The sequence below is a fragment of the Colletotrichum jinshuiense genome, chromosome 5 (genome assembly GCF_051148585.1).
Source record: "Colletotrichum jinshuiense chromosome 5, complete sequence".
Taxonomy (NCBI): domain Eukaryota; kingdom Fungi; phylum Ascomycota; class Sordariomycetes; order Glomerellales; family Glomerellaceae; genus Colletotrichum; species Colletotrichum jinshuiense.
Genome location: NC_139312.1, coordinates 4,176,086 through 4,189,943, shown reverse-complemented (window position 1 = coordinate 4,189,943; position 13,858 = coordinate 4,176,086). Strand labels below are relative to the sequence as shown.

At 51.6% G+C, this 13,858-nt stretch overlaps 3 protein-coding genes across 3 annotated transcripts; all 3 read right to left on the bottom strand.

Annotated features, from left to right (window-relative positions):
- Positions 1–1,410: 1,410 nt before the first annotated feature.
- On the bottom strand, positions 1,411–3,321 carry EsH8_V_001005 (uncharacterized protein; the record flags this gene model as incomplete). Its single annotated transcript, XM_083273521.1, has 3 exons — positions 1,411–1,960; positions 2,015–2,252; positions 2,313–3,321. 3 exons carry the CDS (start codon positions 3,319–3,321, stop codon positions 1,411–1,413), a joined length of 1,797 nt encoding a protein of 598 aa, XP_083126236.1.
- A 797-nt stretch (positions 3,322–4,118) lies between these two features.
- Positions 4,119–5,209, bottom strand: EsH8_V_001004 (uncharacterized protein; the record flags this gene model as incomplete). Its single annotated transcript, XM_083273520.1, has 2 exons — positions 4,119–4,951; positions 5,038–5,209. The coding sequence occupies 2 exons, from the start codon at positions 5,207–5,209 to the stop codon at positions 4,119–4,121; spliced, it is 1,005 nt and encodes a 334-aa protein (XP_083126235.1).
- A 3,616-nt stretch (positions 5,210–8,825) lies between these two features.
- On the bottom strand, positions 8,826–12,988 carry EsH8_V_001003 (uncharacterized protein; the record flags this gene model as incomplete). The annotated part of the gene is made up of 5 exons (XM_083273519.1): positions 8,826–9,635; positions 9,687–10,231; positions 10,282–12,248; positions 12,305–12,725; positions 12,814–12,988. The coding sequence occupies 5 exons, from the start codon at positions 12,986–12,988 to the stop codon at positions 8,826–8,828; spliced, it is 3,918 nt and encodes a 1,305-aa protein (XP_083126234.1).
- Positions 12,989–13,858: the final 870 nt, after the last annotated feature.

Sequence of the window (13,858 nt, the reverse complement as noted above, 5' to 3'; positions counted from 1 at the left end):
AGAGGAGCTGATATCAACGCCCTTGATCAGTTTAAAAGATCACCTCTCATACTAGCTGCGCAACTGGGCTCAACAGAGGTCGCTCGCATACTAGTCGATGCTGGCGCGGACTTGTCAGCCTACGATTGCTGTGGCAGAACATCGATTATGTTTGCAGCTCAGAATGGCGACATTCCCACAATGGACGTAATTTTGAACAAGGACCGTTCCTTCCTAGGAGCGACGAGCTATATTGCGATGACACTACTTCATTTTGCGGCACAGAGCGGGGATAAAGCAACCAGAACGTTCCATTATCTCATCACAAAGGGGGCTGATCCTTATTACCGTCCGTGCCAGGATTTTTCGAAGAGATCTTCTGCAGTGACAGCCACTTTCACCGATGCTTCTCAAAATGTACATCTCATGACGTATATTCTCAACTCCGGACTTCCAGCTTTAGTTGATGAGTCGGAACCAGTCAATCCGTTATCAAGAGCAATTGATTTTAGACAACCTAGTCTCTTGAAACGACTGTTGCGGTTCTTCAAGAATCATCAAATGATTGACAGGTATCTCAATGAGAAGACTATGTGGGACTTCAGTCCTTTATGCTTAGCGTCCATGAATGGGCTCATGCAATGTCTAGATCAGCTGGTTGCCTTTGGCGCCGATGTCAACAAGGAGGGATGCTTTCACGGAAGCCCGCTTATGGCAGCATGCAAGTTTGGCAGACTTGAATCTGTCAAGAAGCTAATCCGCAGCGGCGCATTAATCTCGTATACAAACGAACAAGGGAACTACCAAAATGCGATGGAGGCCGGCTGTCACCATGGCCAGATTGTCGCGTGGCTACTCGTTGGAAGATTCCAGGACCAGGTCAAACTGTCGTTGGAGCCTCACTCAACGACGCAAAAACATGAGGTTGTGCAATGGAGCGGGGCTTCAAAGGTAAAATGGAGGCTTACTGGAAAGGACAGGCCGCCCAAGAACTGCTCGTCCTTTGCCTACCTGTGCACCACTCAGCGCCTGAGGAGGTGGGCTGAGGGTCGCGTTGTTGTTTGATTGTTTCTTACGGGCTTACTTGTCTTCAACGCGGCATTTAAATTGTTTGGAGGCTTGCAGTTGAGAGCTTTGGTCGCTTCGTTAATCCTCGTTACTTTATTAATACTCCTAGCCTCCACAACCAATACATCCCTATTAGGCACCAGAACGTCGTTATATATACCTTGAATCCACCGGGTATTTGATCCCCCGTGAACTTTGACTAGATACAATAATACATTTTCACTGTGCTCAACAGGCTTAGTTATTGCAAGCTCGTCATCCGTGGGTGCAGAAAGTAATCTGGCGTTTATTGGTAAATATCCCCAGGCTACTCGTTGTCAAAGGTATCAGTTAATGGTATCCACGCACCCTTATGCGCTGCCACTACCTGTTATCGCCAAAATGAGTGGCTGGCCATCTCCTCCTCCACGCAGGCCCGAAGAAGTAGACTACTGGAATGAAGAGCGCGAAAGCGCTGATCAGCCCAGTGTAGATCATCATCGAATTGAAGTAGCCCATTTCCACAACCCAATCAGAGATCTTGAATGACAGTGCGAAGGCCAACAAGGCCCTGAAAGACGCGATGTTGACCAACGCTGGTCCTGCGAGGTGGGGGTAGCACTCCAGCACGTAGACTGCACCGATGGAGTTGGCACCCAGAAAGCCAAAGGCCATCAAGCCAAGGCCTGTAAGGAATGTAACCCAGGAGTAATTGGCCTGGTTTGAGCCAGCCAGGCCAAAAATGATCGACCCGATGATGCCAGCGATCGTCGGAATGATCAGATTAATGAGTTGATTTTCCGGCTCTCTGACTCCGCGCTTCATCGCAAGACGATTCGCCATCCAGTCAGCGGCCTTACCAGTGATCAATGCCACGGCAACGGCGGCGACAAGGATCGGCAGGAGGCAAAGTCCGAGGTTCATGAAATTCCATCTGAGCGGCTTGTTAGCGACTGCACTAAAAGAGCGAATATGTGCAATGACTTACGACCACGGTGCTGTCAGCAGGGCCGGTGCTACAGTGTATCCGGCAGCGAAGGCGCAAGCAATCATAACACTATTAAGCATGGTGATGAAGAAGATTTGGGGGTAGAAGAAGGTGCGAAGAGTGTCAACAAAGGCGTTCCACCCTTTGCGCCACTCCATCTTCCCATGGAACATGGCGATGTTGTATCGAAACGTTCTAGGCGAACGATCGCGCCCGGTTTCATCTCGAGGGACACCGTCTAGTAATCGGGGTTAGCTTTGAATTTTACTAAAACTTTGCGGGATAAATTGGCACTTACTCATCTCGGCGCGGGTGCGTTCCCATCTCGTCTCAGGCATGAAAAAGTAGACACCAACGAGGAAGAAGGCAGCGCCCATGGCGGTGATGAAGTACATCCAACGCCAGCTAAGGTTGATGATCATGTACGGAGCTGCAATCCCAAGAACGATAATGATCAGACCCTGGGCTGCGAAGATACCGGAGATCCAGGCATTTCGTTGATGAACAAAGACCATATCCTGAATGATGAAGGGGATCAAACTCTCCACGGTGCCAGCACCAAGAGCCTGCAAACAACGCGCGAGCAAGTGCGATGCCAAAGATTGACTGGCTCCAGCCCAGAGAGCGCCAATGATAGCAAGAACGCCGGTAATGAGAACAACCGGGCGACGACCGACTGAAATAGCCATCGGTACCAGAATCAGGTTGGAAAGTCCAATGACCAAGACAGGAAGCGAAGCCAAGAGGTATACATGGAATATAGGCGGTGCTCCCGGAAGACTGGAGAGAATCTTCAAGGGATCGGTCCCGGCGGGAAGGCCTCCGTTGGATGTCAAGTCTTTCAGGATCTTCGGATTGAGCCCAGCGTATTCGACGGCAAATACTGGCAGCATGGCACCCAGAATCAGCTCGGCTGCGGCAGCTAGGGCACCGAAGCAGCATAAACAGAAACAAGCCAGGAGCTTTCGAGAAAACGGGAGATTTAGAGGGTCCCGTGGGTCTTTCGTCGGCGCTGGCTGAAGGATGAGTCGGCCGTTCCTATAAAGGGCAGCATCGCGGGCTTGTGTCTGCTCATCGAAGTCGAATGTTGACTGTGAGGTTTCAACCTGCTTCAACTTTTGAATCTCGGTTGATGATCTGTTCTGCTTCCGAAACCTGTCGGTTTGAAAGCGACTTTTGTCATATTTATTGCTCTTGTCGGCCTTGTGCGCCCAGGATGGCTCGAAGATGCTAGATCCGTTAGACAGCCGCCGGTTGTAAGCGGGATCAGGTGGTGTGATTCCTTGGTTGTTTTGTTGCTCCATCATGTTCCAGTGTATGTAGCGAAGTTCTTGAGAGTAAACGAAACAGAAAGGGAAGCCGGATGAAACTAATGAGGAAATTGACTTCAGATATATTACATAGCTTTGAGGGTCTTGGTGCTGCTAGCTGATCTTTAGTTCACGCAGACCATGACGCTATGGTAACCGAAACATGTGTCATGATTGGACGGCACGTCCATGCACCATCAGGAGAAGGTTAAGAAGATACTTTCTCGATCCTTGCCACACAGACGCCGAGTTCAATGTCGCGCCTTTACCCCGCAGGGCATAGCGCACCATTCGGGTTCCGACAGTCTAAACTTGAATTCACTCTAATTTGAGTTACTCCAGTCGCTAGATGTTTCGTATATGTCATTAGATCCGTGTTGGTGCATATATACGTTTTCACATATGACATCCTGAATCCTCGGTATGAAGACTGGACGAACACATGCTCCGAAAAGAGGTACGTGATTTGCCCGTTTGGGCGGTATTGTTTCATGGATGTCATACGGTCGTCATGCAAACAGCTGAGCCGCCCTTTAAGATCTCAGTAAGCGCTCCAAACCAAGGATTGATCCCTTATTTGCTCTTGAACGGGCAGCAAGCAGTGTGGGGTGCTGATTTGACATTGGGGGTAATCCAGGGAGGATCTAGGGAATCCTGGGGAATTTATGGAAAATACGAGTCCATTTTTGGCATCAGAATTGAGTGGAAATTTGAAGGTATCCCCACTGTTTCGTAATTCTGTGCTAAGCGAGTCGGATGGATGGTCGGATATTTCAGAGGCTTCTAGCTCCGGCCTACATGAATTTCAACTCCCAAAGATCGCCAAGTCTCGAGTTGTCCTCCGCAAGCCCACCGTGGACGATGACGGAGTCCTGTGCAGCGTCGGCATCGAACCATCCTCGAGGATCAGGATGAGGACCTTGCGCTTCGACCCTTGTCCATGTCTGTTCCTCCACATCAAAGGCCCAGACATCAGCCAACATCTTTCCGGCTCCGGCGTGACCAAGGGAGCTTGGGTCCCGTTCGCCGAACAGAGTCACAATGTAGGTCTTCTCCTGGGCCGTTACGGCGACCAAGGCCGCAACACTACGGGACTCAGGGCCACTGACGCCGTCCGGAGCAAAGGCCACCGTCCCCCAGGTCTGAGAAGCGCAGTCAAATATGTCCACGGCCCCACCCTGCTCGGTCTTTCCATCAAACCCGTTCATCCGATAGAGCTTTCCGTTGTGATACGTGATTGATGGTCCTCCACGGGCGGGAGGCGGTGCGTCCGGAAGCTGGGTCCAGCTCTTGGACGTCAGGTTGAAACGCCAGAGATCAGCCAGTCGTCCATTTTCCGGGCATCCAGCATGGACGTAAATGTTATCAACACCATCAGATGTAATGCAGTGGTAGCTGCCTCCAGCAGGGAAGGGAGCAGAGTCATCCCCCGCCTGTTCGATGATGTTCCAAGTGTTCTTGTAAGGGGTGTAACGCCACAGTAAACCCTTCTCCTCGATCGGTTCCATGGCGAGACCACCACGGCCGGAGAAGATGTACAGTGCATCATTCAAGACGACGCTTGGGGACCCGACCCGCGGAGAAGGGGCTGTAAAAGGGGTCGAAATCGTGTGGACTTCCGCTAACCCTATTATCAACAGGCATTTTAGTTAAGATGCCATGGCATTGTCAACCGGGATGACAAAGAGAGTAGAGGCCGGGGGAGTATGCTACCTTGAGTGTCCTTCAGCTCGACAAAGTCAACCTGATTGTCGACAGGCTCTCTGGGAAGAAGCTCGCCGCCAAAGACGTAGACCCGATCACCGAGTATTGAGACTGCCTGCGAAGAGCGTCGAAGGCGATCGCTGGAGGCGATCCGAGTCCAAAGAGGAGAAATCTTGGCCATTGTGTCTTGTTGTAAGCGTCCTAGGGGTATGATGTGACAACCTTGTTCGTAATTCTAGCTCTTTCAAGGCACGCAAGAGTCGCGATTTTATTCTCATCAGATCGAGCCAACTTCACACCTTTTTGAGTGCCACTGTTGAGGGGCAGGGGTTCAGACGGGGCGACAAGTCCAGATTTGTGCTGGGCAACTTTAGCCGGACCCCGGGCACTCTATTGACCCAATCAAAACTAACGCATTCTCTCGGCAATCACGAAAGCCGGATCGAACCATCAACTTGGAGACCGCTTTGTAGACTTTTATGACTCTTCCGGACCCGCCATTAATCAATGATACTGTTGGGTTACTGGGAATGAGTGTAAATGTAGTAGGTAGTTTGCCTGTAACACCCGGAGATAACGCTGGTGCCTGGCTGACATACTGTAAACAGCACATAATTTGCCTCATGAGAAAAGCGGCTAATTTTCTACAAGTGGACAGTCAAAGTTACTCTCGATGGGAACAATGTGGATCTTCTTGGCCTCAACAAGTGACCACTTGACTTCTTTGACTTCTTATTGGAAGAACATACCCAAGCAATCGCATTGTTGCTCGGTAGTCAACCCCGCCGCTGGCGAACGCGTAAAACGAACCACTGAAAAGATTTCTGAAGAAGAAGAAAAGTGAGTATCAGTGCTGTCTGTGTTCCTGATCAGGCTTAAAATATCTGCTCAAGACTAAGAAAAGAACAAAATGGTTGATTCAGTCAGGGGTAAAGTGGCCTTGCTGCTTGCATGCTCTGGGCTGCGTATGTTGAACCCCGCCTCAGTCCACTACCAATACAGCATCTAAACTAATTTGAGTTCCATTCGCTTCCAATCAGCAGCAAGAAACTTCTCACAGAAGCTCTCCTTGGGTCCTTCATGGCTCCAGATCTTGGTCCTTGACAGCCCCACTCGTTCAGCAACTCTATTATCTTCGTCCGTCCAGCGGAGGAGGAGCAAGTCAACAAACCCATCAGGGTTATGCCAAACATCTGAAAATAGAAAGAGAAACAAATCAAAGTGTGCATCTCCTTGCTCAGCTTTACCTTGTCGTTTTGATGAATCCAGATCATCTTCGCCGAGATTGTCTTCCAGACTATCGGGTCCTGGAGGGCCGCAACAGGGGCAGCTGTAAGCATTGGTTCTATCCAGTGCTATAATCTGTCCATCAAATCTGAGTTTCGATAACTCTTTAGATAGACGCAGGTGTTCGTCCTTTGTGATACAAGTACCCTCGATGATGATGTAGGAACCTTCCAAGACGACTCCGTAGGGATTAGGTTCATGTTGCAATTTGATATGATGCTCCACCAGGTTAATATCAAACTTGGCCGCCCACATCTTACCCGTATCGTTGCTGGGCGGTTCTAATAGCTTCACTGGAGATGCTAATATTAACGAGCTTATAGATCCATCCACACTTGCCCAGCTCCAGCTAGGTGCCCTATAAGCCGGAGGTGGAGTCAGGAGAGCGTATTGCCTTCCCCAAGCGAGGCCAGCCGCAATATGATTGCTCCATACACCGGCCAAGTACTGTCCCATCTGTGCATCATGATTGATGATCGCAGCGACCCCAGACAGAGCAGGAAACTTGTCCGAAGGGATTGTCAAGCGACGCGATGAATATTCATCAACGCACTGCTGCCAGATACGAACTCGCTCAAGGACATCCCCTCGTATCGCCTGCTCGATGCCTAGATCAATCGGCGGCTCAAATGCTCTCGTGACATAGGGTTGAAGCTTCTTTTTGCTGAAATTATAATCGATTTGCCCGCTTCCGACTATTGTCTCTTGTATGCCTGAAGCCTCGAATTTGAAACCCTCTGAACATTCCCAGATGAGCTGTCGTTTTGTAAAGTGTAGAATACGAGGAGCGAGCATTCGTTCTTGAGCAGCCCATCCGCGGGTCGATAAGTTGGAGTGGCTGATGTCCCAGTCCCACCGAAGTAGCCGTTGGCGTAAGCAATATTTCTTATTTGGACCCATCATGGGAGAGATGGGAACATGTCGGTCGTGAAGAATTCCTTTACTGTTATCTTCTGCCGAGCTGGCCGATATCATCAATGCTGACCCGCCGTAATATGAAGCCATTTTCGGTGCTTCCTCTGCCCAGTCCTCTGCATTGTCCTGGCTGATGCACAGCGCATCGATCCAGAGATATCGAAATCCCAACCGGCGTGTAATGTATATGGCGTCGCTGAAGCTCTTTGGAAGTTGGTCGATTGGAATTGCCTTTTGAAATGAAGGAATCATCGAATCTGTGAGTTTTGTGATTGGGTTGTTACCCCAGCAATGAGACAGTACTACATACTGGCCCAGGCCCCCGCTGTTGAAAAGCAATTTGGGCGCCACTGAAGGGTCATTTGATATTTCGATGACTCTTTTCGGGAGCATAGCAGAGTCGGAGTTGCAGCAACCATTGTGTGTCATGCATTCTTTTGTCCAAGAGCGAATGAGAGTGATACAACTGTCATCGAGGGGATCTACAGGCACTGGACGCCTACAATCGATTTCGGGATGAGGGTCTACCAGATTCAGCCTTATGCTCTTATTACGACCAATGGCTCCATTTGCTCACCTGATTCTTGTTTCTCTGTACATAAATCGAGGAGCAAGTCATCAACACACCACGACTGACTTTCGGCGTTTTCTGGTCTTTTCACGTCCAAACGAAGGGAGCTGAAATCGACGATCTGACCGGAGAGTTTCGGTAGGCGATGTGACCATTCTTGGGAGTTCTGGAGAACAGCACAGAAGAACGCGCAGCCACCACAGCCGCCGCGGCCAGGACCAAGACTATGGGATTTGTCGACTATTTCATCGTAAGGTCCAAGGGGTTGCCTCTCCCTGTGCTCCAACTCCAGCACTAATTCAGAACAAATATCACAAAGCTCCATGATGCCGACGGAAATATCTGTCATGTCTGTGAGGATGTGACATTGTGGGACTTTAGGCATCAGCAAGTTGTCGAGAGTTGTGTCTTACGTAATACAGCGTCTAAGCTAAAGAGGGAGCTGAGGCATACTGTATCCAACTCGAATTCCATCTTACGCCAATTAGAGAAGGCGGTCATTCAATGCCAGCCAGCAATCTGTAGCTGAACCTGATTCTGCCGATCCACTACTCCTTTTTTAGCAGTCGTGTTACCTAAACCCGTTACCGCAGAGAAAAGTGGAATCCGAATTGGCCGAGTTCATAGTGAATACTGTAGCGCAGCCCCTCTATAATTATTGCTTAGCCGAAAGGATCTCGTCCGCTAGTGTATCTCGCGAATCACAATACATATCTTGAAACTGAACTACAACTGTCTCTCCTATTGCAGTCCTAATGGCTTTTGCTACTTGAACTGCTCGGCGAAGAGATAATCTGTAACTCCTGGCCTTAATCTTCAAGTATATCAACCAGATTTAATTCAAGGCAGCAGGAAGCCTCTTATTTAAGACTTAGGAGCGTATTTAGTCGCAAAGTTAGAACCCTCGGGATATAATCAAACACAAGTACGCTTGTTGAACTCAGTGTATTATCTGCTCAGTTTAGATATCAGGCATAAAGGAATGGTTACTTTATTTCCATCATATTACAGTTGCAAAATCTGCTCAAGCCGGTCCTCCGGTCGGAAGCCATATGATTTCAGGCACAAAGCCCGGCATCTTCTCGTATTCGGCCTTGTCCAGTTTATTTCCAGTCTCTAGGTCAGTCACCAAAATCTGCACCGCAGCCTCCTTCTCCAGCTGCTTTCTCACTCTTTCCGCTGAGAGGACCCTCGTGGCAACCGGCTTCCGACACCGTCGCCCACCATTGTTCGGCGGCCCCATCCTCTCCACGCCGGGCCCCATGCCAATTCGAGTGACCTCGCCCACAAAGTCGGGGTTCTCCTTCGCACACGGGGTGAGCGATTGGGCCCCCGCAGCGAAGATCTCGATTCGGTAACTCGAAGTCGTGCACCCCACGTCTGCAAAGACGACGTACGGCTGCTTGTCGTCGTGCGACTTGTCCTTGTAGTTACGGGCGACCCCGTTAGACTCGGCGAAGCCATCGACAGTCTCTGCCTCCTTCTTACTCCGGAAAACAGCTGCTTGGGTGATTGCCCGGCCGCCACTGGCCTTGGGAGCGACGACACCGCGTTCCATGGCAGAAAGAGGCGTGAACGCGTCGGCACACACGGGCGCACCGTACATGTACCCCAAGCAGCGGGTGTCCTTGGCCATGTCTCCGATGGTGGTGTACCTCCAGCGCCTGGGGTCGTCGTAGCTCAAATCTGTGCCGTTGTTGATGAATGGCTGCAGAGGGAAGCTGGATGTGTATTGAGCTTCGGGGTGCGCGTCCATGAATATGCCGACCAGGCGATCCATATTGGCGTGGTATGAGAGGAATATGGGGTCGCACGCCGTGTACGTGTTGTCGGCCTGTAATCGAGCGTCAGTGTCAGTTGCGTGAGGCGGGTAAGGGCAACTCACCATGTCCGGACCGACCCATCCGTGATAGTTGTCGTGGACCTGCTCAAAGAGCCCGTCGAAATCAAATCGCCACGGGTACAGGTCGTCGCACTGGTCATCCGAAAAGGTCGGGATATTGGCCCAGGGCACTCCGAAACCCTCAGCTGTCCCGGCCGATGTGAATGTTGTTTGACTCAGAGACTGCTGTATCTGCTCGTGGTAAGTCTTGAACAGGCCAATCTTGCGGCCCCAGTCTGGATCAGACGAGCCCTTGACGAGTGTGGGATTGCGCGTCACAAACTGGCTCGTGCCGCTCTTGGATTTTCCATCGAGAGCGAGGGCGTACTTAAGCGGGTTGGGGCGGGTGCTGCCGTCCATGGGGTGAATATACGTCTCCTCGAGGAACATGGGTGGGATGCCGGCAAACGGGGACTTGGGGTCCGCCGTCTCGGGGGCGTAGCCGTTCCAATACGGAATCGGCATGTCAATGAGCTTCTCAACGTAAATGAGGTAGGCTCTGTGCCAGAGGAACGTCGCCTCCTGGTAGTGGAGGCACCAGTACGCATCTATGGCGGGTTAGCATGATTCACCGGTCGGCGATGACTGCAACACGTACGAAGAACACCGAGCTGCTGCCATAGCGAACCCAAAGCATCCACCTGAAGGACATCATCCAGCTTGGCCTGGTACTGGGCCAGCTCTTGTTGGCTCAGACTCACAATGTCCCGTCGGACTTTGAACGTGTCCCTAGGCTCGACCGGCTTGGGGATCAAGACTTGGGGAGTGGGCGAGTCGGACGAGTCTTTCGGAAAACCCGCATTCGCCCACTTTCGAAACGTCTCAATCGCCGTGTCGGGCCAAAAGTTCTGCGGATCTCGGGTGACGGGCATGGTCTTGGATCGCAAGTGCTGATAGATGCCCACTGCCCTCTTCTTCACGTCGTCATAATTGTCGAGGCTCCATTTTCCGTACTCTTGCATGGAGTCAATCCAATTCTGGCCGGTGCTCTTAGGGTCTCCAGACACCCAAGAGGGGGACTCAATCAGAGGGAGCACGTCGTCAGTCCAGTTTGGTATTCTCTCCACGTGCGGCGCCATGAGTGAGTATGTCTTGCTATCGGCAACTCTACTGGCGAGGAAGGGACAGGTCCTAGACTTGGGGGCATCGGTTGACGCCGCGCCGTTGCCGGTGATGGTTACTCTCTGGCATGACATGTTGAGGGTGGCGGGTGGAGGAAGCGCCTCAATGGACACGGGGACTGGGGTGGACGAGTTGTCAGATTGCGGGAGGATCTGAGGATTCCACCCCGCCAGAGAAGTCGTCCAAGCCTTCAAGAAGGTTTGGCCACGCTCGGGCATGTCCTGAATAGTCCCATCGGGCTTCATTTCCTTGAACAGTGGCTTGTTCGGATCGAGAGCAAGAGCAAACGGCATGCTCGGGCCAAACTCGTCCAGCGGAAGGGGTCGATAGATTCGTCTGCGCGACTCGGCCAGCGTGAGGTAGTCGGTCAGCGCTGCGACGGGCTCATCCTTCATTCGCTTCTCAACAGCCGCAATGTAGTCCAGCATGGCTTTCTGGTGGGTCTCGACGTCAACGCTGAGCAGCTGAAGGAACTCGTGCTCTGGACTTCCCGCAATCTCATTCTTCGCGTAAGGTGACTTCTTGACGGCCTCTATGAATTCGCTTTCCAGGCTGTACGTCGTGCCGTCGAACCTGGCTTCGACAGGCACGTATTGCATCAGGCAGCCCCGACGCCAAGAGTAAACGGGGTTCCAAAAGTCGACCATGAGGATAGCATTGAAGACTTCGTGCGAGAAGAGTGCGATGTAAACATCAGGGCCATCGTAGCTGTCTGGTTGGGGGATCTTCTTCAGCAACTGCAACCTTTGCACGCCGCTCGCGTCCTCGACGGATGACTGGATAATGTTGAACGGCGCGAGCCCTTCGAAGTTTTCGGCCAGAATCTTGAAGGACAACTCCTCGGTCGGGTCGGAACCTCTCTTGTCACCGCCCAAGGCAGTCCACGGCATGATCACATCAGGCTTGACCTTTTTTGGATCGACATTCTGAAGGATGGAGAGACGAAGGGCAGTCGCTGCTTGGGTGTAATCTGTTTCCTTGAAGCCGATCTGAGGCAGGCTCAGAGGTTCTTGAGTGTCGCCTTCAATCATCAGTGGCGTCAAGTTGGCTAATTTCAGCAGCTCCTCGTCATAAAGATGGTTTCTAGGGATGGTAAAGTCTGCCCCGTCAGGTTGGTTGTTATTGCCCGTCCTCACAGCACTCCCGAGGTTGATTGTGGTCGTCAGGAAGAGGTGAGAGGCCCATCTCTGAACATTTGCCGGTTTTTCGACAAGGCGGTTAGAACCACCGAAAAAGTCGAGCTTGAGGCGGGTGTTGAACCATCCGTCGACGCCTCGCGTAATGGCTCGCTCAAGGACGGAGGGGCTGAGGTTTACCATGGAAAGGATTTGTTGTGAGGGGCCAGTCAGCCATAAAACATCTCTGAAAGCTTTCTTGTCCTCTTCAGAGTAGGAATTGTCAAACTGAGCTCCGCCCTCACCACCAAGCCAGTGAAGCCATGGCCTGTTCCGTTAGCGCCAAGAGCCCGAGAAGCGCGTGTCACTAGGGGGTTGGCTCACTTGTGTATCTCCTTCATGATGCACGCTCCGTTGACGTGTCCATTGAACGGGCCAAGGTAGGCATTGGGTCCGAATGCATCTTTGGACTCGCCAAAAAAGTTCCAGCCTTGGAGCTGAAGATTTTCATTGGCAAAGTCGCTCTGGTAGAAGCGGAATTCTGAGCCATTCCACGAGGCCACTTGAAGGAAGGACCGCTGCCGCGAGGTCTCTTTTGGTCGAGATCCGCCAACAATGCACAAGGTCCAGTCGTTGACGGACGTGCTGAAGAAAGGTTTGTCCTTGAGGGTGATCAGAGTCAGAAATCTGACGGTGGGCCTGAACCAGGTCCATTCCGGGTGCTTGCTCCTATCGAAGAAACCAGCGTCGGCAACCATGAACGTCTGGACGTCGTAAGTAGGAGAAGAAGTCTTGCTTGGGTCATCTAAGAAGGAATTGCGGTCAGCACTAAGTCTAACAGGAGGACATCATTACGGATGACATCATCAACGCTGGAAGGACCTTTCCCTCACCCCAGAAACTCATCACCAGGCCATCGTGAGACTGGATCTGAGCGTTGTTTCCCTCTTGCAACCACTTCCCGAAAAAGTCTGTGAAGTGGGCAGCGAGGCATGCTTCATCGGCGACGGTGTCTTGATCGAGGGTACCGTCCCTGGTGAATGTGCGGCAAAACAACTGAGGCGCCATTGTGGTCGACCAAGTTTGGTGAAACCTTGCTGCTACAACCAAAACTCGAAGCGACAGAGAGGGACAGCATTGCCTTTTCTAGACGCTCTCGTCAGCCTGCATCTGACATCTCGGCCCTCTATGGAACACCCCAATCAAAACGTCCCCAAAGGACCAAAGCAAAGGAGGAGCAAATGCCCCGCCAATTATTGGTCTGCCCACGAGACAGGGCTGAATGCCCACTCGAGCTACCGAGCGTCTGTCATATTTTAATGCAACATGATGCAGATCCTAGCCATTGTTAAGCGACACGGGCTTACCCGAGCCTAGAATGGCATGCCTTGTGGAAGCTGAGATGCAGGAATGTGCCATGCTTTCGCGAAGATAACATGCATCAGAATGATTTTGATTGGCCCAGGACGCCATTTCCCACGAAGGAACGTCCCGGAGGGACCGTGTGCGTGTAACCCACCGAATACGATATCGAGTGGATGCGGTTAGAAGGTGTGCTGAGTGAGGCTGAACGGTGGGCACAGCAAGCTAGTGGTCAGCTTCACGAAGCGAGACTGCGGGGTGCTGAGACAGCGTTGCACTTTCGGAGGCTTCAGCCAGCCATTGTGATCGACCACGGAGTACAAGGGCAACTCATTGGTACAGAAGCGACTGATAATATTTGTCCTCGAGGCGGGGGTTTGTACGAGCCTGGACTCGATAACCATCTAAGCAAACATTGCAGGGGAGGGGAGCGGAGGGAGGGAGGATCCTGACTATGCACCATGTGTATTTAAGCTGCCAGCACTGGATCTTCGTTTTCCTGTTGGAGCAACATCATTGACAAATTCAGATCACTGAGAACCCTCTGTCATTCATCTCAAATCTTTCCCTCTTTCG